At 32.8% G+C, this 24201-nt stretch overlaps 1 protein-coding gene and 1 pseudogene across 7 annotated transcripts in view; one reads left to right on the forward strand and one right to left on the reverse strand.

Moving 5' to 3' along the window:
• TRPC1 (transient receptor potential cation channel subfamily C member 1) overlaps positions 1–24201 on the forward strand; it is an 84600-nt gene that overhangs the window by 18683 nt on the left and 41716 nt on the right. For 4 of the 7 annotated variants that reach the window (XM_016126506.2, XM_036219721.1, XM_036219722.1 and 1 more), the window contains 4 exons: positions 5191–5292; positions 9290–9492; positions 18904–19035; positions 21268–21463. In XM_016126506.2, the coding sequence (XP_015981992.1) occupies positions 5191–5292; positions 9290–9492; positions 18904–19035; positions 21268–21463 (633 nt within the window). The remainder of the gene's footprint in view (positions 1–5190; positions 5293–9289; positions 9493–18903; positions 19036–21267; positions 21464–24201) is intronic. The other 3 variants (XM_036219718.1, XM_036219723.1, XM_036219719.1) reach the window with 2 other exon arrangements.
• On the reverse strand, positions 14297–14412 carry LOC118601947 (annotated as a pseudogene).

Genomic DNA, 24201 nt, shown 5'->3' on the forward strand with positions numbered 1-24201 from the left:
AAAAATACCTTTGAGCAGCCAGAGAAGATGACGTGAAGTTTCCCATTTATGAACTTTAGTGAGAGGCATACTTCTGGACCCCTCCTTCAAAGTCTACTTTTTTCTCATTTTAGATTCTACTTTAACAAACTTACTACTTAGTTTTCTAATCCATAGAGAATTAGAGGGCCAACAGCAGGGGCGTGAGGGCTGTAGTGGAACAAAATGAGGCACAGTACCTCTGACTATTTAATAAAGAGGTCAACAGCATTACATATCTGATAATCTCTTGAGGGAGCTGTATGTTAGAATGGTAATTAATGTTTCTAATAATGACCCAGACTCAGGAAAAATTAAATTATATTCAGTGCCTATTGTTTTAGAGGAAAGAAGTGTATATATAAAACTATATATAACTATATATATAACTATATATAAAACTATATGTAACTATATATAACTATATATATATATAAAACTTCTAAAACCAGAAAACTTCCATCAAAATAGTTTAAATTTCATAGTTAAACACTTAAAGGCATAAGCTTCAGTTTCCTAGAAACTAAAATTATAAAAGGAAGTCCTGGAAGATTCTGGATAAAAGAGGTTTATAGTATAATAATTATTTTTGTCTTTCTATACATATGATTCTATGTATATAATAATTCTGCAACATACATGATTCTTTCACATACCCGATTACATTTGAGCAGCATAGCCAGCCTATAGAGATGTTACATTTTACAAAACTGAGAAAAACTCAGAAAACTGAGGCTCATAGACTTTAATGAATTGCCCAAAGTTCTAAACTAAGCGCAAACTTAAGATTTGAACCTGATTGTCTGACTGCAAATTCCATCCTCTTTCCAGTTCACTGCTTTCTGTCTCAGGTTACCTTTAACTCATCTATTAATCAACAAATGTCCAAAGTCTTCCATTAGGTGTGATTGTGGAATGAATAAACCTGAGTTCTGTGCTAAAGGATATTCAGACTAATTGGACAATGAAAATACATACAAATTTCAAATCAATTAAAAAATACAAAAGCATATTTGATAAGTGCTGAATGGTAATAATACTTGACTCTTGTATATTGCTTTGAGTGTTTTTATGTATTTTATCTTGTATTATACTAGTAGTTCTCAACTGGATGATTTTGCCCCTTAGGGGACATTTGGCAATGTCTGGAGACATATTTGGTTTCACAGCTGTGGGATGGGTTACTACTGGCATCTGGTGAGTAGATGCTACAGATGCTGCCCAATATCCAACAATGCCCAGAATAGCTCCCAACAACAAAGAATTATCTTATCTGGCCTAAAATGTCAGCAGTGCCACTATTGAGAAACCCTGTGTTACACTTGAACTTTTGTGGTTTACAATAAATGTTTTTGGAAACATAGAGAAGAGAAGATCACTGTGGATTGGAGCTATCAAGAAAGGTTTCATGGGACAATGTCAGTTGAGCTTTGCCTTTTTAACAAATGCTAATGTGTTCAAAAGATTTTGTGCCAGGAACCTTAAATATATTCTACTTCCTTAGTCCTCACAATATCCCTATGAGATGCTATTATTATCCCCATTTTACAGAGGAGGAAACCAAGGTACAGAAAAGCTAAGTAACTTGCTCAGAGTCACTCTATAAATAACAGACCTGGAATTTGAACGCAGTTGAACCCAGGGTCTGCCTCTAAGTCCATGCATTTATTTAGAACTTGAACCTACGTAAAACTGGATAGATCAGGAATAGGGGATGTGGAGAATAAACAATGGCAGGTACAATGTGTATTCTTGAAATAGTGAATTGATTTAGCCTTTTTAAACAAAATATTTGGGTTGGAGAGTAGTGGGAAATACCTGGAAAAATAACTAAAACAAAACTGGTAAAATTGGTCTGATTGCCAGGCTAAGTATTTGGGTTTTATATGATAGATAGTGGGGTCATGAAATGATTTTTTGAGAAAGGATATGATGTATCCAGTGGTATTTTAGAAAAACTATTCTAGTGGCTGTGTTTGGTATAAATTAAAAAATGGAAAATGGGGAAGGCTATAGGCTGGGTGAGCAGTTTTTTCAGTAATTTAGACATGAAGAGGTTAAAGCCTGAACTGGAATAGTGTCTATAAGAACAGAGAGTGAAATGGCAGATATGAGAGATGTTATGAAGGAAGAATCGATAAAATTTAGCAAGTATTTAAATTTGGAGGAGAGAATTGAGAAAGATGACTTGCAAATCTCAAACATGGGTGACTGGGAGGAAGAAAGATAAAAAGGAAAGAGTCAAGCTTGGTGCAGAGAAATGTGAATTCTGATTTTAGCTTCATTTATTTTGGGGATATCAGGCAGTCTCCAATGGACAGTTACAGATGAAGATTATATCTCTAGGGAGAGGTCAGGCTGGAGAGATACAGCAGTCATGGACTTGAGGATGATCACTGACATAGTGAGAGTTCGTGAAATCACAGAAGAGCGAACAACTGGTGCCAATTCTTTCTCAAGGAGCATTTACATTAATGAAGGGCATTCGAAGGAAAGAGTTTCATTGAAGGAGTTAGTATAGTGCAGCATTGTGGAAAACCAAAGAAACAGTTTTGTTATGTTGCTAAGATATCAAGGAAAATGAGGAGGTAGGAAAGGCCATTGGATTTTGAAACTCACATCAGTAGAATTAAAGAAAATGATACGCATGGATTTCAGAAGTTGGACAAACTAAGAAGAAAACGTGAGTGGTAAGAGAAAGAGAGGATCAAATCTAGTTACGAGCAAGGAAGTTATTTCATGTTTTAGGAGGTGGGGGCTAGGACTGGTATATCTGCGCATGAAGGATCAAGTTTCCATAGAAGATAGATCATCAACTAGAATACCTAGGTGGAATATTTAGCTTCAGAAAGGAAATAAGGAGCTTCTTACTCTGAGCTCAGAGGAAAGAGTATGGGAATTGTTGAAAATTCTGAGGTAAGGAAGATAGCAAGCTCATAAATAGTGTATAATTGAGTAAATTGTAATAAGAAATGGTCAGATATCTGTGAGACATTGGAAAGCAAAACTAATGACATTTTGGATACCTATAGATATTTTTTAAATAATATAAAACATCCTTTTCAGAAATGCCTTTGATTTATCAAGTAACATACCATTTGTTCAGGGTAAGTCCATGGTAACTCTTTGTTTACATGACTTTTTTACATAAATATTTTCATACCTGAAGCTTATCCTTTTAAGAATTGAAAGATTTAACGTGAATCTTTTTTTATTCTTTACTAGCATATCTGAATATAATTTAACTTTACCACCACAAGTGGGAATCATTAAGAATGTAAGCATTTTATTTTGCTTCATTCCGTCAGATTACTGATACATTTGTTCTTATGTTAAATGGCTTTAATCTGCTGTGCATTGATACTGATTATGCCATACTGATATCTTTTCTTTTCAATGGTCAGCTTTTAGCAATTTTTTTTTCCCTTTCTCCCTGCTTCGTTGGTTTTAATCTAGCTGTTCTCTTATTCAGTAAAGACCTGAAACTTTTCAGGAGTTTCATTGAGAAGACCAGACATCTGTTACTTATAGATAACTTTAAATCAGTGTGGTTAAGGCAGTTCCTTCTGTGAAATAATGCCCATGAAGTTATTTTCTGATGGCTCAATATGGTTTTTTGGAAAATTTTTCAGCTGGACCCATCGCTGTATTTCAGGTGGTTCGAGTTTCCTGGTGTATTGAGTAGCATTCCTACAGTTAGTTTTATAGGTGAAAGTTTAAAATCATAAATGAAATGTAAGTAGTAATGAACACATGGTTCTTTTGGTTTGTTTGCTTCACTTGACCAAATACAATGAAAAACTAAGAGAAATTTTTGCAAAGCAAAATAATAATGCTCAACTTTAAAGAATGGGCTACAGCCCAATAAACCCTAAAAGTTTTAAGTAATAAAATAACAAATTTCCCATCAAGGTGGGGAGTTTTTTCTGTGGGAATACATAGGCACTTCCTAATGGTTGAACGTAATCCCCAGCCCCTTTTTAGGGGATGCTTAGTCCTATTTTTAGACATCTGGATAAAGTCTGTCATTTTTAGTCCTATTTTTTGACATTTAGATAAAGTGGATGAAACTTTTATTTTTTTTTAGCAATGAAGAATATTAAGGATTGTTATAGTTTCATTTTTAAGAGAGATGTTGATTTAAATAGTTGATAGTTTAAACAGAAAATATACAGATTGAAAATAAGCAGGGCATTTTCTTAGATTAAATTATTATTTATCCCTATGTTTCCCTTCTGCCTTCATGGTTTTTCTTTTAAAAAAAGAAAGAGAAGAGAAAGAAGAGAAGAGAAGAGAAGAGAAGAGAAGAGAAGAGAAGAGAAGAGAAGAAAGAAAAGAAGAAAAGAAAAGAAAAAAAAAAAAAGAAAGAAAGAAAAGAAAAAAGCAAAGCAACCCCTAAACCTGATGTCATGGTTGCCAGGTGTCATAACAGACTTGAATGTAGACTGTCACAGAGAGTGAAAGTCCCCATCTCCTCAGCTTCTGTTTACTTTCTCTCCTGTCACAGTTGAAGCTTCGAAATGAGCTATAGTTTGGGAGTAAAACTATGAAGTCACTTCTCCCTCCTGTCTTAGGACATTGGTAGCCTAGTTCTTTGCGGTTTTTACTTGATAAATTGCTGATGTTAATGTTGAACTTATACCATTTCACTCTGTCATGTATGTTTTCAAGATAAGAACAGAGGGCTCCCCCCTCTTTTTTATATATTTTCCATTGTCTCCTATCCTCATGGTTGTGTTGATGATCATTTTTATTAGACTGAACACAATCATTTACCTTAGTAATAGTTCCTTGCAATTTCTTTTATAGATTTGGAATGTTAAGATTCTTTTAGCCCAAAGTTCGAGAGTAAAGATCTTGAAAAAAATTTTTCAGCTGTAAATAGGGCATAGATCAGCACTGTTCCATTAATACAAACCCTTCTAGCAAACATTCATTATTTTATGAGCTTATTCAGTGAAACTTGGGAAGAAATGTGTGTGTTGTGGTACGTAGAAGCACTGCTAAGGCAAGCAAATGTGCTGTTTAGACAGTCTAAATTTTTGAAAATTCACTATTATTGTGTATTATACAGTTTAAACTTTTTAAAAAGTTTTATTTATGAATTAGTAAAAATAAATAGTTCACCTTTTTATCCTCCATTTTCATTTTTAACCTTTTTTTTTTTTAAAGTCCACAGATGCACTTTTGGTGGCAATCGACTCTGAAGTAGTGGGAGCTGTTGATATACTACTTAATCATCGACCAAAACGATCATCAAGACCAACTATAGTAGTTAGTACTCTTAAATGTTTATTAATTTGGATTTTTAAACCAAAATAGATCTCCTGCCCCATTGCCAATTTTTTCTTCCTCCAAATTTATTTTGTCTTAAAGAAACTGATTTTTTTTTTTAACTCAGTAAAAATATTGCTTTAAAGTAAGTAGAATAATTTTGCTTTCAGGAAGCCTTTTTTTTTTTTTTAATTAGTGGTATTTGCATAATTTTGTCAATGTGGACAAGTATTTTAAGTTTGGAATATTCTGCAGATTAAGTTGAAAATACAAAGTAGTTTCCACATGGATTTAAGAATCAAATAATATAAACAACGAAACCATACAACTGGAAGAAAATGTAGGTGAATATCTAACTGGGAGTGGAAGGACTTTCTAAACATAAAAGCAATAGAAAAGAAATCATACTTGCATAGCCTTTGGTTGTAGAGAATTTAAATTTCTGGAGTTCAGACATCAGGGAGAATTTAGAAAGTATCTGGATAACTGTCAAAACATACTTTCAGTATATATCACAAATTCATGATCTTAATATTAGACAAACTGATAAACACATTCAAATCAGAAAAGGACATGAAAAAAAACTCAGAAAAAAAAATACAAAATACTAAACCTTACCGACATCAAAATGAGATACTAATTTTTGATTATCGAATTAGGAAAGATTTTTAAAAAACAATAATCACCAATGGCAGGGACTAAGTAGTAAGGTCTCATAAACCGTTGCTCGGGAGGGTATTTTGGAAAGCACTTTGGCAGGGTGTGTCAAAAACAAGAAAAATGTTCATATTCTTTAACTTAATGCTTTCTTGTCTACGATCTTATCAAGGCAGTGGTCAGAAATGTGGATAAAAATGTTAATTGTAATCTTATTTGTGGCAAAGAAAAAACCATGTAACACAATCTAAACATCCCAAAATGGAAGATTAGAAATAGAAATAGTTGCATATATGTAAAAGTGATATTTTTAAAAGGATATTTAGGAACATGGAAAAATATAGTACAGGAAATGAAAAAACTGAGGACAGTAAACTACATATAATATGATCCAAGATTAAAAATATGCATAGAAAAGAAACTGTATGGAAATGTAGAAAAATGTTACCTAACAGCAGTCATCTCATTGCCAAATTAAGGATATTTTTTTCTTACTCTTTTTATTTTTCTTTCTTGCTTTTGTAATTAGGAAGATGGTCATTAGTAATCAGAAAAATTCTACTTTAAAAATGAGATATTTGTTGTATATCAGTACTTTTAACTTATAGCATTACTGGTAAGGATGCAGTGAAACAAGCAGTTTAAATAACTGCTGGGAATGTAGACTGGCTATGCTCAGAAAAAAATATTGTTTTAAGAAAAATTCTAAATTGGTTGCAGATTATCTGCCATTATCTGAGAATAATGAGAAACTCTGCTAAATTGCGTACTTTATAATGTATTAACTGAAATATTTTACTCAAATTTAGACCATGTAAAAGTGTGTAAGCATGACTTTCTTAAGAGGATAGTACAAACTAGTTTAAGTGGTGATGAGAAACCAATAGGTATAGAGGAAAAAGGGCAAAAAAATGTAGCCCCTGTCCAGAGGACCAGAAATATTTACAATCTCATTCAATTTTGTCATCTACCTTGCAGTCACTATTATATTTTGGTATATCTACTCCACCTTCTAGTCTTTTAATCCATTTACTTTATTGATGAGAAGGGTGGGATATGCCATCCAGGGTATTGGAGCAACTGACTGATATTATTTCATCACCATTACCACTACTAGTTGAATCTTGGGTCGTAAAGCCATGGCAGTCTTTACCTACTCAGTGAAATAACACTTTCTATTTTATTTCTGGCAAAAAAAAAGCCTTTACTTCCGGTGACAGCAAGATCATATTTTAACAGCCCCATTACTTCTAGACAGGCAATGTCAAATAGTTTACATACTTTTTCTTTTTCTTTTTTTTTTCTTTTTTTTTTTTACTATTTCAGTGAATTCATTCTGTATTCTTAGCTTATCAAGATTGTCTTTGATAAATTTTGACTTTCAAATACAGGTTGTTTTTTTGATAGTATGTAGATTACATTATGAATGATGAAATTATAGACTTTTATCTACCTCTAATAGTGTTTTTCGTATAGTTACGTATGTTTCATAGGAAAAGTTTAGGACCGTTTTTCTCATAAGGGATTGAATACAATTATCTCATCTTTATAATCAGTAATAAGGGGGAAAAGGTGAATTTTTTAATGTTTTTGTAATTTTAAAATAAATTTATTTATTTCAAATTCCCAATAAATAAATGGAAAGTATATAAATTATAAAAGGGGGAAGATAAGTATGTCAGAAAATAGTAAAACTTAACCAGTACTTAAAGGAAAATAAATCAGTACTTTGTGATTTTTTTTTCACTCATAAATTGCAAGTGATCATGCCTAGTTCTGGTGAGTAAAACTTAAGAGTGAAATGGATACATTCCTGTATTATTGGTAATATAAGCTGTTAAAGGACTTTATATGTATCAAGAGCTTCAAAACTATATAGATCATGGCCTTTTGATCTATAATTCCACTTCAGAGGTTCTATGTTAATAAGTTAATCCTAAATTTCAAAAAAGTTGTGTTCATAAAGATGTTTATAGTATTGTTATTTAAATTTGCAAAAATAAAATATCCTGAATATGTGGGTTGGTCTATGAACTTCCTTAAATTGCATGCAAAATTCTTTACATGAATTTATTTCTGGAAGGTTCTGGGCTATAGCTTTATGAAATAATTAAAAGTGTCCTTGACCTTCAAAATACTAGAAACCATTGTTTTTAATCATTGGTGCGAAATTATTTATGCCAAAGTTATCCTTAAAATGGGATGTGTAAAGAATGGTTCAGAAATAAATACTGTAAAATAGTTTTTGAGTAGTAGGAATATGGATATTTTTATTATTCTTTCTGCTTTTCTATATTTTTCAGATATTTTTTAATGTATGCACTACTTTTACAATGTTAATAAAATTACAAAAAAACTGTGAACTTGATCAATTTATTCTGCGGAATCAAAAAAACTCAGGAAAACCTATGTGAAAAAGTGAGAAGTAGTAGAAAGAATATGCAATAGTCATAAAATAGTCAACATTTTTATTTAACCTTGGTTCTTTATTTGCTGATGTTTTTTTCTTCGTGTCATGCCATCACCAGGCCCATGAGCCCATTCATTGTAAGGGGTTCAAGCTCTGGAGTAATACAAATCTGGGTTCTGATCTGCACTTTGCCACCTTATTATATATCTCAGGCACATTAACTTCTCTGAGCCTCAGTTTCTTCATGGGGATTATAATGCTTAATTTTGCAGATTATTGTGGGGATTAAATGAGATGACAAATGTAAAGTGCCTAATAGTTCAGGATTCATTAAATGGTACTATGATTATTAGTGCTTTTGTGTATTTGTAACAGGAGGTATTGTAGGTAACGACTGGGAATATATAGAGAATTATACGAAATAATGAGTGCTTTCTATTTGCTTATCCCTTTGAAGTAGTTTCATTGCTATCAATGTGACACGGTTTGCCATGGAGGAGAAAATTTTTAAGTTTTTCTCATGCATTTATTCTCTGCCTATTTTTAACATTTCTTTTTTACCATTATATTGTGTATCTAAAATTTTTGTTCTTTGTCCTTGTCATGCATGTTTCCATAATCTTGTAAAAATTAAACAAACACTTTTTCCTAATGTATTTCTCTAGACATCCTGCCTTCTTTGTTAGAAAAACAGAATTTTAGCTATATGTGTGTTTTTTATTGAGGATTTTGTTTGTCATGATTATATTGCACATATTAATTAAAGTTAAGTTTTGAGGTTTCAAAAAAATTTCATCATGGTAAAATGTTTATCCTGTTCCTAGTTTTTATGATCTTTGTGCCTTCCAATTTGTTTCAGTTTATTCTTCAGATAAATATGTTCTTTTGAAATCACAAATAACTTTGAACATTTATATAAATATTTTCCAGAAACTAATGGAGCGGATTCAAAATCCTGAGTATTCAACAACTATGGACATTGCGCCTGTCATTTTAGCTGCTCATCGTAACAACTATGAAATTCTTACAATGCTGTTAAAACAGGATGTATCTCTACCCAAGCCCCACGCAGTTGGCTGTGAATGTACATTGTGTTCCGCAAAAAACAAAAAAGACAGCCTCCGACATTCCAGGTTAGAAAATTAAGATTTTGATAAATAGATGTTGATGCAGCAAAATTTATCTCAATGAAGTTTCTTTTTTAATTGTTTTTCTTACTATGTAGCTTTTAAAAATTATGGTATTAGGATAACTTACGAAAGCCAAACTTCTAGCCCCTTCGCTTAATACAATGAGTTCTGCATTTTTTAGAAATATTTACTAAATTGTGAATAATTAGAAAAATCTTTCAAATTATGAGTAAAGTTTATCTCATATTCCTGCTAGTGGAAGTTGGGAACACTATTTGCTTTTTAGAAACAGAGTTTATTACTCTAAGAGAATTTTTAAGTAGGGGAAAGGGTGAAGATACCACTTCCTATCTTATGTATAAGAAAATAAAAATTGTTTTCTCTCATTAAATATTCAACCTATTATGCCTCTTACTTTCTCCTCTTACACAATATTAAAATCTATTTCTCTTCCTGTTCTCCCCAGCTGAAAAACCGAGGAGTGAATAAATGAAAAAGTACCCCATCTTGGACAGGTTGAGCAAAATCACATGTGTTATATAAGGTGTATAGTTCTGGACCAGACTTGAGATTCTAATTTTCAGTATAAGCACCCATGCCTGTCTCTCTCTCTCTTTCTCTCTCTGTCTCCCTGTGTCTCTGTCTCCTTCTCTCTATATAATTATAACTATATATAGTAATCAAATATAGATATATATTACTATAACATACATAACATATAACTATACAGAGAGAGTAATAAAATATAGTTGAAATAATATCAAATGTAATATTTACTATGGAAAATGTGGTCTAGAAGTCCCAGATAGCTTGTTGACAACATATTTTTTAGTTGAGTATTGTTGCATAGTATATAAAGTTAGCTTTAAAGCTGCTAACCATCCACCCTCACTGCTTTCTCACCTTAAGAGCAGCTCTTTAGTGGACTGACAGTCACAAATCCATAAATTGGGAAAGTCCCCTGGGAACCAATGTAATGTTTATTTGCAGAGTTTGAACTGGAAATTTTTCCATTTTCAAGTCTATTTTACAATGAGATCTATGTTTCTCTGTGATAAGATCTAGTTGATAGCTATGGCTATCATTTACCCTTTTAGTTTTAAAATGACTAATCTATAAAATGACAAGAAGAAATGATCTTTAAGGCTTCCTCTAGTTTTAAAAATACTTTATTAATATTAAATATAAATATTTTTCAAATAGCATGCTTGTTAAATATGTTTGTAGTTGAAGTTGCCAGCGTATGGGGAGTGGGCCTGGAAAGAACACTTTACCTGGCTTGGTTTGAGGTAGGAAAAAACCTTGTTCCGAAAGCTTTTAGAGGAGCTATAGCTTGAGCTCGGTCTTTAAATTTGTTAGAAGTAAAAGGTGAAAGGCATTTTATGCAGAAAGTACAGTGTGTGATTTTAGTTTATTTGGGGAACTGCAAATGGTGTGGTATATTTGTGGAAGAGTTTGGTGTTTGAGAGAACAGTTATAATAAATGTCAAAGGGCCTGTACTAAAGTCATTTTCAGGAATTGCTAAGTAGACCTGCAGAAGAAAGGAGGCTAACAAAATGAGTAAAAAGAGGTGTGGGTAAATGTTTTGATGAAGTTGAAGAGCCAATGTACTGGCAATAAGGAAGTGAGGCAATCTATACTTATAAGATACTGATTTTTAAATTTCAGAGGCGGTATAGTACCAGGTGATGATGAAATCTAAAGGCAATAATCTTAAATTAGTTAGGGAAGGATAGTGGACAATTGAGTTTAGAAAAACATTTTTAATGATAGAATTGCTATGGTTTAATTTTATCAACTCTAAATGATAGCTTTGCTGGATAAAGTATTCTTGGTTGTAGATGCCGGGTCTTCATCCTGTCAGATATTTTTTTGCCCAGCCCTTCTGTCCCGCATAGTTTCTTTTGAGAAATCAGCTGCCAGTTTTATGACTGTTTCCTTATAGGTAACTATCTGTTTTTCTCTTGCTGTTTTTAATAATCTTTCTTTGTATTTACTCTTTGGCATTTTGATTATAATGTGTCTTGGTGTGGGCCTCTTTGGATCCCTGGTTTTTGGGATTCTTTGAGCTTCCTGGGGTTTTATGTCCATTTACTTTACCAGTTTAGGGAAGTTTTCCATCATTATCTGTTCAAACAGCTGTTCAACATCTTGATTTTCTTCAGTTACACTGATTGGACAAATATTTGGAACCTTAATAGTGTCCCATATCCTCCTTAAATCATCTGTATAGTCTTGGCCTCTTTTTTCTTGCCATTCCGCTTGAGTGTCCTGATTGGCTTTCCCGTCCTCTAGATAGGGCATGTGATCCTCTTCTTTATTCACTTTGTTTATTCCATTTAATATACTTCTCATCTTAGATAATGTATTTTCCATTTCAGACTGGTTCCCTCTTATAATCTCCATCTCCATTTTTATATCTTTGTTTTTATATCTTTGTTATATCTACATTTCCCAAAAGTTCATTGAGCATCTTTATAACCAGTATTTTGAACTCTGCATCTGTTAGATTACTTGACTCTATTATATCTGGATCTCTGTTCTGTTCTGTCGTATGGTTTCTGCTTCTTTGACTTCCCATTTTGTCTGCCTTTCCGTGTGTGTTTCTGTGTACTAAGCAAAGCTCCTAAGTCTTCCAGTCTTATCAGTGTGGATTTGTGAAGTAGGTGTCCAGTGGCACAGTCCTGAGAGGGGTTCAGCTTCAGGCCAAATTTATCCCAAGCCTCTACTCCTATGGGGCCCCCTGTCAAGATTCAGCAAGCAATCCACAGATGCTGTGCTTACGATTGCCTCAGAAGGTCACACCAGAAACCAAGGCCAGCTGCCTCTAGTGTGAGTCTAGGTGCTGCTCAGCAAGGAGCACCTAACTTGCTCAGAATATACCTAGATGTGGCTTGGGTGGGGCCAGGGTTGAGGGAGGCAGGGATTCAGGAAGTCCTCTGGGCGGAGTGACCTCTTTTATCCAGTTTGATGGCATCACAGCTATGGCAGCGCTGTGTCCAGCGCACTGGTAGGTGGTAGGGCCCAACAGGGAACAATGGATGCCACCGTCACTTCTGTACAGAGTGAGTCTCACCTAGGTTCTCACACCGATAATGTCTCCCCGTAAGTCCCTGGTGCCCCCTGTGCACAGCCAAAACAGCACGGTGCTCAGAGTGAGCAGATCTGTCACTGCGAAAATCCGCTCAGAGACGTGGCCCCTTTAAGAGGCCTCTGCCACTGCTGCAGCCTCCGTCTCACTCAGGTACTTGAGACCAGGCAGCTCTGTGTCCTCGCCCAGTTCTACCTTCTGCTGTTGCAGGGTGATTTCTTGGATTTCTCCCTGCTTGTATGGCTTGTTCATCTAGATTCCAGAATTTTCCTTGCTGCTCCTTCTCGTTTCTGTTGCAACTTTGATTTGGTCTCCAGAGGGACGAACAGAACCTCTGTCATCTACACCATTTTTGCTGGATCTTATCATGTGTTTTTTTTTGCCATTAACATATCTTCTTTGATTAAGCATCCAATTTTTTTGCCCATTTTTAAAATTGGGTTGCCTTAATATTACTGAGTTATAAATATTCTTTGTATATTCTGGAGACAAGTCCTTTATCAGATATATGTTTTGCAAATGATTTCTCCGAGTCCTTGATTTGTATTTTTATTTTCTTCTTTTGAAGAATAAAAGCTCTTAATTTTGATGAGGTCTAATTTATCAATTTTTTCTTTTATGGAATGTGTTTTTCGTGTCATACTCATGAAATATTTGTCTAACCCAAAGTCACGAGGATTTTCTCCTTTTTTTTCTAGAATTTTTACAATTGTAGGATTTACATTTACGTCTATAATCTATTTTGAGTAAAATTTTGTGTATATGTGAGATAAGGATCTAAATTCTAAATTCTTTTTTTGTTTTGTTTTTCAATATCCAATTATTTGTTCCAGCACTGTTTGTTGAAAAGACTGTTTTTTCCCCCAATGAATTATCTTTATAACTTTGAAAATTATTTGAGCATATATGCATGGTATTATTTGTAGACTCTGTTCTGTTCCATTGAACTATAAGTCTATCCTTATAGCATATCACTCTATCCTGATTATTGTAATTTTATAGTAAGTTTACTAATCAGATAATGTAATTATTATTATTTATTACAGAATTATTAATAGTTATTAATGATTACAAAAATGTCTACTTAGATTTTTGAGAATGCATCACTTAGGGGAGAATTGCCGTTTTAATAGTGGTGAATCTCTCAAGCCATGAATATGTTCCATTGTCATAGGTCTTCCTAATTAATCTCAGCAGTACTTTATTGTCTTCTGTGTATAGGTCTTCTACTTCTTTTTAATAATTTATTTATATTTTATACATTTGATAAAATTGTACATGAATTGCTTTCTTAATTTCATCTGCAGATTGTTCATTGTTAGTACATAGAAATAAAATAGATTTTTTTCTATATTGGTTTTATATCCTGTGATCTTGCTAAACTCACTTATTAATTCTAAGGTTCCTAAGAATATTATATGTATAAGATTATGTTACCTGTAAATAATGGCAGTACTTCTTTTCAGATCTTTAAGCCTTAATTTTTCTTGGCTTATTGCACTGGCTAGAACCTCCTAATGTTGAATACAAGTAGAAGAATGGGTATCCTTGCCTTGTTCTGGATTTAGTGGGAAAGAATGACGTCTTTTACTATTAAGTATGATGTTAGCTGAAAATTTTTCAAAGATAATCTTTATAAGAATGAGGAAATTCCCTTATATTTCTAGCTTTTAGAGTTTCTTTCTTCCTATCTTTTTTTTACTTATTATTATTTATGCCTACAGCACCTGGTCTGCCTAGGTGGTCTCCCATCCAAGTACTAACCAGGCCCAACCCTGCTTAGCCTCCGAGACCAGACATCGGGCTTGTTCAGGGTGGCATGGCAGTAGACCATGAACCGTGGCTCCACTGGGGCATGAACCCAGGACCTTCTGCATGTAAAGCAGACGTGTTAACCGCTATGCTATGCAACCACATCTTAGAGTTTCTTTAAATTATGAATTGATTTTGGATTTTTTTCAAATGTTTTTTTCTCATCTATTAAGATGAGCCTATGCTATTCACTTTTTATTTATATATTAGTTGATGTTTGGATATCAAACTAACTTTGCATTCCTGAGATAAACCCTACTTTGTTGTGTTATATAATTCATCTTATATGTTTCTAATTTAGTTTACTAATATGTTAAACATTTTTGTATCTATGTTCATAAGGGATATTGTTCTATAGCTTTCTCTTCTTATGATGTCTTTGTCTCATTTTTATACCAAGATATACTGGTCTCATAAAATGACTTTCGAAATATTTCCAGCACCTCTATTTTCTGACTTTTCTTGCCTATAGACTCTGTCCTCCTGGGATATATAATCACTGATCTCTTCTGTGCTTAGTTTTGTTTTTTTTTAATTCTTTTTTTTTTTTTTTTCAGTTTTTGATTCCTAAAGGTCATTTCAGTGTCTATATAGGTCAGCTAATGATTTGGGCAGATTACGTTAATATACTTTGAGCCCATGAAGGTTCATCTGTGTCCTGATCTATGTGTGGGTTACTTGGGGAATATATTCAAAGTCGCAGCCATTTATCAAGAGTTCTTTGTCTTTTTCTTTTTACCAAATTTTCTGATGTTCTCCACACATGCCTAATTTTTAAGTAAGCCAGGGATCTATGAATACCTTATATGAATCCTTCTGTGACTTTTCTCATGTCTAAGATCTCCCTGTTAAATTTCTGGTTGGTCTACTGTTTGCCTCAACTCAGACTGCAAGCTTGGTCTTGCAAAGCTACAGGTTTTCCCTGTTCATCTCTACCATGTCCAATCCCTTCAGCCAGCAGAACAGTAAGTTTTTGCCTTCCACTGAATTGATTTTGAACCTTTATGCACAAAGGTACAGGTTTACCAGCTTCGGACTGAAAAACTGCAGTTCTCATTGACTGAACTTTTGGCAGAGGTGACAGAAGTAGCTTCAGGCAAGAAGACCACAGATTACAGCCATTCTTGCCTAAAGCTCTGGCAATTTTTTAATAATCTATTCTCAGTAGATAATTCCCAAAGACCTGAAATGATTGATTTTTAGAAATAATTTTGTCCGTTTTTATGCATATTTCTGTGTAGTAGAATCAATGACCTCTTCATACAACCATTACTTTTGATAATGTTTTGAATATCAAAAATGATAGATTTTATGAAGTGAGGCAGCCTCATTGTTTGTCAGATTATATCTAAATACTTTCCATAAAATAGCACTTCATTATTACTCCAGCACAGTTGATTTCTACCATTAATAGCAGTCATTCTTCCTGTGCATTTTGTCATTAATCCTTAATACATTTAAGACATGATAATGTAGGTTAATACATTTTAGAAACAATCTGATAAAATTAATTAATATTGACATACTGATGGAAACAAAGATAAGTTGTCTAATTACGTACTTTTTTCTGAAGTTTTGGGCAGTATTGGTGTTGCCAAATACCTCTTTCAAAATTCTTAAGATATAAATGATTGTACTTGTTGATTGAATAGCTAGATCTTAACTGGGTATCATAAATGTTGTTTTCATAAAAATGCATTATACGACAGTAGACCCCAACTTTTTTGGCACCAGGGACTGGTTTCATGGAAAATGATTTTTCCATGAACCAGGAGCAGGGGGCTTGGAATGATTCACACTCAATACATTTATTGCGCACTTTATTTCTGTTGTTATTACATTTTACTATATAGTGAAATAATTATAGAACTCACCATAATGCAGAATCAGATGCCACCAGATGCAGCTGTATAATTGAAGTAGTACATCAACTCATTTGTCACTATAAAGCCTGCTGCCAGATGCACTTTAATTGTCTTTTGCCACTCACTAATAGGGTTTTGATATGAGTCTGCAAGCAATTGATTTATCATGGTCTCTGCACAGTCAAACCTCTCTGCTAGTGTTAATCTATATTTGCAGCCATGCTCCTGCGCTAGCATCACCACCTCGGCTTCACATCAGTTCATCAGGCATTAGATTCTCATAAGGAGCATGCAACATAGCTCCCTCGCATGCATAGTTCACGATAGGGTTCATGCTCCTATTAAGAGTCTAATGCCTGATGGTCTGAGGTGGAGCTGTGGTGGTGATGCTAGTGTTGGCGAGCAGCTGCAAATGCTTCGTGCCGCTCGCCACTCACCTTCTGCTGCACAGCCTAATTTCTAACTGCCCATGGAACGCTACCAGACTGTGGCCCGGAGGTTAGGGACCCCTGTTATGCAGGATCTACTTTTGTATCTAAGTAAGATATGAAACCTATAGGGTAACTAAAGAATATTTCAATAAATTTGTTTAAATAAAAATTTTAAGTTTCCATGTAGAAAAATTTGATTGTAAACAAAGTAAAAAGACAACAAACTGGGGGAAAGTATTTAAGACACTTTTGACTAGACAGAGGGCTAATTGATTTTTTAAAAAGATAAACATTCACTGGAAAAATCGGCTAATGAGAATGAACAGTTTACAGAATTGTAAATTGATAATAAACATGAATGGATGCTTAAGCTTCTAATGAAATTCCAAGTAAAACGACTCTAAAATTTCAATTTTCATCTGTTATGGGCAGATAAAGATGGGGAAAATGAACTCTTGTTAGTACTTTGGAAACATGTATCAAAATACAAAATAAAATACACATGCCATTTTATATAGCAATTCTAAGTGATACAGGATGAGGCAAATCCCCCCTCAGTGTGGACTCAAGTACTGCATCGAGAGACAGGATGCTTAACTGCGCACCGGAAAGAATTCAAGCACATGCCAGAGTTAGAGACAAAAGTTTATTAGAGAAGGAATAGCATTCCATAAACAGAGCATTGTCTCCTCTCAGAGACAGAGAATGAAAGAGACTCCAAGTGTTTGAGGAATTCAGTTTATGTGTCATTCTTAGTTTCTTTGAACTGTAGTTTAAAGTCTTTTGCTTCCCTATTTTCCTTTGATGGTATGGGTATGTATAGTGAAAAGAATGTGAATGCAGCAGTAAAGACATATTAGCAATCGCAGCCCTTGTTCTGTAGGTTCCCTGTGTCTGGCCTAGGGAATGAATTGTTGGGTTTGTGCAGGGTAAGACTAAAGACCGTTTTTCCTGTTTTCCTTTTATGGTGTGGGTAAATCGTTAGTAATCCCAGCAGGAATATTCTTTGGTTCTGTAGGTTTCCCGTGGTCTGGTAGTGTATTGCAGGCTTTGAATACAACTTGGTTTAATATTTAGTTCTCCTACCTCTTGCCTATATCATAAGTATGCAAAGGATATTTGAACTAAACAATATTAAGTGCTGCATTATTTATAAAAGTAAAAAAATAGAAGCAACCTAAATTTCCATTAATGCAGATCTGGTAGACAACCATAAAATGGAAATTTGTCCAGTTTTCAAAAATAGTGAGATGACTCTATATGTAGTGATATACAAAGAGTTATCCCTTTATGTAGTATGTCTGATTATGTTTGTGTGTAAATTGAAAATATCATGAAGGATATTCACAATTCTCTGAGTGTGACTAACTTTGAGTAAAATTGATGGAAGGAGAAAAGTTAGGGAGCATCCTGTTTCCAAACTGCTTCCTTTTTTTTAACTATAAGTATGTATTAAATTTATATTTAAAAGAAAAAATATACAATATAATATCTACTACATTTAAAAAATTAAAATTATACATTTATAAATGAAAGAATTATGACAAAATTTTTCTGGTTTGGTTTTTATTTAGATATTGAATATGAACATTAGTTTACAGAAGGTAAAGGAAATACTCTATGAGCTAGAAATTATTAATAAGTGCATGATTTCATTCTTAAGAAACATCTTTAAAAAATAACTTGAATGAATGTGTTATAATACCTAGCATACTAAAGTAATCTCACCGCTGGGGAAGGAAACACTTAATAATCATCCACATATAATCAAAATGTATTAGTTATTAGCATATTTAATTTAAAATAACATTGGATTCAGGAATGGAAAATTTTTAATTAAATTGCATTGAAGAATACAAAGTTTTAAATATATGAAAAGAAATAAAACAATTACCTTAAAAGCAATAGACATAAAATTTTTCAATATTTATATCTCAAAATATGTTATTTTTATTTTATCTTTTTTGAATTTTTGTAAGAGTTTATTTGAGCCAAACTGATATTATGCTGGGGAGCAAGATTTCAAATGCTCCTTCAAAATATTGTTTAGTCTTTTTCTTTTTATGCTGGTTATCTTGTAATAAGTATATTATATTTGTTTTATTTTCTTCTGATTTCATAATAATCTAACTTTATGAAAATTGTGGATTAAAAATATTAATGAAATGTGTATAATAATTATATTTTACATTATGGAATCAAATTTTATCATAGGTTTCGTCTTGATATATATCGTTGTTTGGCCAGTCCAGCTCTGATTATGTTAACAGAGGAGGATCCAATTCTGAGAGCATTTGAACTTAGTGCTGATTTAAAAGAACTAAGCCTTGTGGAGGTGGAATTCAGGTGGGAATGAATGGAAATTGTGAATTATATCTTTTTTTCAGAATATTTTCAGCTTGAATGTTTTCATAGGCCAGATTATAATTTATATTTATTTACATTTGATCCAGGATGACCAGACCTTGCCACCACCTGCTTTGGATTTTCCTTCCTCCTCAGTGGACTAGACCCTACTTTGACTTAGATCACTCCTTGCCCATTTGCTCTCTGCCCCTCTTGCACAACCCTTAAATCTTTGCTTTGGTCAACATTGTTTCCAAAGGCATCCTAGGGCAGTGAGCAGATTAGTGGGAGTGATCGCCTTAAGCAAGAGCAAACTTATTTATAACTGCTCTCTGTCCTATCTCCCATCATTCCCAGATTCTATAAGCATTCTTGGAGTGTAATCCTTCATAACTTTCAGAAGTATATAGAATGCTTTCTGTATGTCAGGGATGTTCCACACGCAGACCTATTCCCTTTTTCACTGGCGAGTTTCTATTAGGAGAAACAACACGTAAACATAAGAATAAAATACTACCAATTAAGAGGGATGAATACCCAGTCTAAGCTTTCTTCTGAAATGAAGAATTAAGTATAATTCTTGCACTTTGTATACCCAATGAATTACTGTTATAATTTTTACTAAGAGATAAGTTGGAGATGGAGGGAAGGAAGGCTTTGGGAAAGTAGCCTATTAAACTATTGATTTAAACATTAAACAAATCCTTAGAAAACTTGAGGAAAAGCTTTGAGACTTTCCATTATGTTAAATATTCCTGTGGTGCCCTCCAAAGAAGGAGGAATTGGTCAAGATTTCTTGCCAGTTCCTACTGTGAGGTTCTGGGTTATGGAGGGGTTATACCTATCTCTACCTTTCCTTTCATGTCCAGCTGATGTTGGAACTCCATGTCTTATATTATATTCCTCCAGTGACTTAATAAGACTGGGAAAATTTAAACTATTTTCTGGAAGGGCAACAAGCAGCTTGCCATTTCCTTTTGCCTTTACAGCATACATAGTGCGTTCCTAATAGCTCCAAGTTCTAGAAAATTTTTTTTAAATGCTTGTTAATAAGTTTTTAAGTTTGGAACTACTATATTTTAATTTGGATAAATTAAAATATTTAAAATTGAAACGACAAAGTATATACTGGAGGAGAGCAATATAAGACATGGATATCTTTGTAATAATATTCACTTTTGATGAATGTTCTCATCTGCAATTAGGTTCTTAGACTAAGAAGCATGTAATACTTGATTTGTTAAAGAAACACAATTATTTATTCTTATGTATTTTAGTTATGTAGTAAATACAAGGAATGGATGAGAAAAATATTAGCCTCTAAGAAAGAATTTTTAATTCTTTGAGTTATAATTTTATACAGCCAATTGATGGAAAACCCCATTGTATAGAAAGATTAATCAAGGGGGATTCTTCCTATTTTCCCTTCCTTTTCCTTTAAGAAAACAAAAACTGAATAAAAATTCTTTTCTGAAGTTGACTTGACTCATATTATTTATTTCTAACTTCATTCTTAAATTGTTAGACTCAAATGATATTTTAAGAAAGGATTATCTACTTCGTTAAAGTGGATAGAATTATATACTAAAATGTCTTAGTTTCTCACAAATTGATTTAGGCCTGCCTTTAATAAGCAGTTAAATCCTAAGTTTCAAGAAATAGTGATTCTGAGAGAGAATTCTTTATTAGGCATGTTTCAGTATCTCTTTCAGCTTGAATTTTGTTCAAATGTACACTTTAAAAATGAATTAGAATATTACTTTAATATCAGAAATAGCATAAACATATTACAGACTTATTGAAAAAACTTTTAGTTAAAAACTACGTAATAATTTTATTGGCTAGCATTAAGATATTATTATCTGTTGTCTAGATAAGTAATATAAAGGAAGTTTTATACCAGACTTATAGAGATTAAGGGCAAATGAGTTAAGTGAAGAATTAGTTCACAAATATTATCAAAATTTCTAGGAATATCAATATTTATAAGGAAACATGTTTATCTAAGATTATCAGTGTGAACACAGGGAACATAATTGTGTTACAGTTTTCCTCAAAGCTGTGGAGAATTAATGCATCGGTAGGTTCCTTTGACAATCAGTACAAGATGACTTCAGATTTTGTGTACCACTATCAGAACTAAAATATTACTGAGTAAAAGTGTTCTAGTGAAAATAGCTTAATTGGAAGATGGAAGTGACATTTCTAAAAATCAATTGTTGCATTTTGCAGGAATGATTATGAGGAACTAGCCCGGCAATGTAAAATGTTTGCTAAAGATTTGCTTGCACAAGCCCGGAATTCACGCGAATTGGAAGTTATTCTAAATCACACATCTAGTGATGAGCCTCTTGACAAACGAGGATTACTAGAAGAAAGAATGAATTTAAGTCGTCTAAAACTTGCAATCAAATATAACCAAAAGGAGGTATGAGATTTTCTGTGATATATTTAAATTATTTTCTCCACAGTAGTCTAGTGGCTCAGAGCAAAAGCTTTGAAAGAACACATCTAGGTTGAGACCCTAGTTCTACTTCATAAAACTATGTGTCCTTAGGAAAGTTATTGAATCTTTCTGAGCTTTACTTTTAAGAATTAATTAAGGATATATGTTTAAAGAATTTAGTGTAATAAATACTAGCATTGAACAAGTATTTAGTGGTAGTTGCTATAATTTTCAACAACTAATATTAATTATAATAATAACATGGATGTTAATTTAATGATTTTACAAAATAGTAGCTACACGGGTAAGATCTTGTAATTGACTTCATAGTGAAGTTTCCATCTTGTGTTTTATCTTTCATAGTTTGATTTATTTATCTGGTTATTATAGTACTTTCTAAATTAATAGTGCCTTGTGTTTAAAAATAAGGTATCAGATATTATGTTTTCTAGTTCTTATTTGTTAATTCATTATGAAACCCGAAGGTGGAGGGGTGTATAATATAACTAAGTTGAATACGGCTCTTCTGGCATCATCCCTCCCTATTAAGGGAGATAACTATTTCTACCCACCTCCCATATACACACATACACATGATTCAAGAACTTGAAGAAGGAAGGTATTCATTTTAAATTTCATTTTAGGGATAATTTTCTAAACATGGGTATTTATATATAGACAATGATATTCAGTTGATAGCATGGAGTATTGGTAAATGGTACTTTAAGCTATTACTTCTAAGACCCATTATTTTATTATCATCATAGATGTTGGAATAAGACTTGTTTATCAAATTTACAGTACCATAAAAGTGGGGCCTGAAATAGATAATGGTAAAGGCAAAATACAGGACCTTTGGTGCTATGAACAAAATTTTTTTATTATCTTGGTTGAATATTTGAGCCTTACAATAGCTCTGTGATGCATCTTAAAAAAAGAATGGTAAGATGTTTACTTTAGGATTACATAGTTAGTATATTGATTATCCAGGTCTCTGGCTTCAAATTCTATATTTTTTTGTAGTACTCCATGGTTCTTACTTAAGGTAAAATATTTATAGGCAAAAAAAAAAATTAAGTAGAAGAATTTGGATCAATATAGGTATAAACTGTAAATCAGGAAAATACCTATGTGGCTTAAAAAAGGAAATACAGTGCTAATTTGTATAAGTAGAAACAGGGAATAGAAACCCTGATGTAATCTTCTTCATATATATTTTGATTAGACATTGGCTAGATCTTAGGTTAATTTATTTACTTCTATGTTCCACAATTTAAAATTGACATGAAATTCTAGAAAATGATAAAACTAAAGAGATAACAAAGTACAAAATTAACTTAACTAATTGGAAAAAGAACATCAAAGAAAGGTGGAAAGAACCAAAATTATCCTGGCTGGGGAAGAAAAATCTAAAAAGCAGTTTCCGAATGATACCTTTCTATCCCTGAAGGAAGCACAGAAGAAAACCAAATGTTCCAGTCTAAAGGAGATGAAAGAAAAGGAAACAAGAAGAACTAGTAATATTTTTAGTTAAAAGGAAGATACTCTATTATTTTAAGGATGAATGAAAATACAAATTAGACTTTTTTAAAAATTCATTTTATTACAGTCAACATTCAGTATTATATTAGTTTCAGGTATACAGCATAGTGGTTAGACATTTATATAACTTCCAAAATGATCCCCTGATAAGTCTTGCACCCTTCTGACACCATATATAGTTATTACAATATTATTGACTATACACCCTAAGCTGTACTTTATATCCCTGTGACTATTTTTTAATTGCCAATTTGTACTTCTTAATTCCTTCACCTTTCTTACCCAGCTTCTTCAAACCCCCTTCCACCTTGCAACCGTCAGTTTGTTCTTTCTGTCTATAAGTTTGTTTTGTTTGTTCATTTATTTTGTTTTTTAGATTCTCTGTGTAAGTGAGATAATAGGGTATTTGTTTGATTTGTTTCACTTAGCATAATACCCTCTAGGTCCATCCATGTTGTCGCAAATGCTAAGATTTCATTTTTTTTTTTTTATGGCTGAGCAATATTCTATTGTATATATGTACCACATTTTCTTTATCCATTTGTCTTTTCATTGGAGCGTTTTATCCATTTACATTAAAGTAATTATTGATAGGTGTGTCGTTATTGCCACTTTATTGTTTTCTGATTGTTTTTCTCTGTTCCTCTCATATTCCCCTCCTCTCTTCTCTTGTTTGTTCATGACTTTCTGTAGTATTGTGTTTGGATTTCTTTCTCTTCGTTTCTTATATATCTCTTTTAGATTTTTGGTTTACAATTGCCATTGCTTCATATATACCAAGCTCCGTTTATAGCAGTCTGTTTTAGGTTGATGACCACTTAAGTTCAGACACATTCTAAAATCACTACTGTTTTTTACTCACCCCCTTCTCGTTTATGTTTATGTTATTATTTTTTACCTCTTTTTGTGTGTGTGTGTATCCTTTAATTTACTTTTGTAGTTACACATGATTTTTCTACTTTTGCTTTTTTACTTTTGCCTTTTAACCTTTGTATTAGCTTTAATGTTGGTTGATCCACTGCTTTTATTACGCATTTGCCTTTGTCAGTGAGAATTTTTTTCTTTGCAATATTTTTTATTCATATTTTTTATTTTTTTTTTTCTCTTCTTAAAGAAGTTCATTTAACATGTCTTATAATACTGGTTTGGTGGTGATGAACTCCTTTAACTTTTTCTTA

This window comes from Rousettus aegyptiacus, unplaced genomic scaffold (genome assembly GCF_014176215.1).
Source record: "Rousettus aegyptiacus isolate mRouAeg1 unplaced genomic scaffold, mRouAeg1.p scaffold_m13_p_4, whole genome shotgun sequence".
Taxonomy (NCBI): domain Eukaryota; kingdom Metazoa; phylum Chordata; class Mammalia; order Chiroptera; family Pteropodidae; genus Rousettus; species Rousettus aegyptiacus.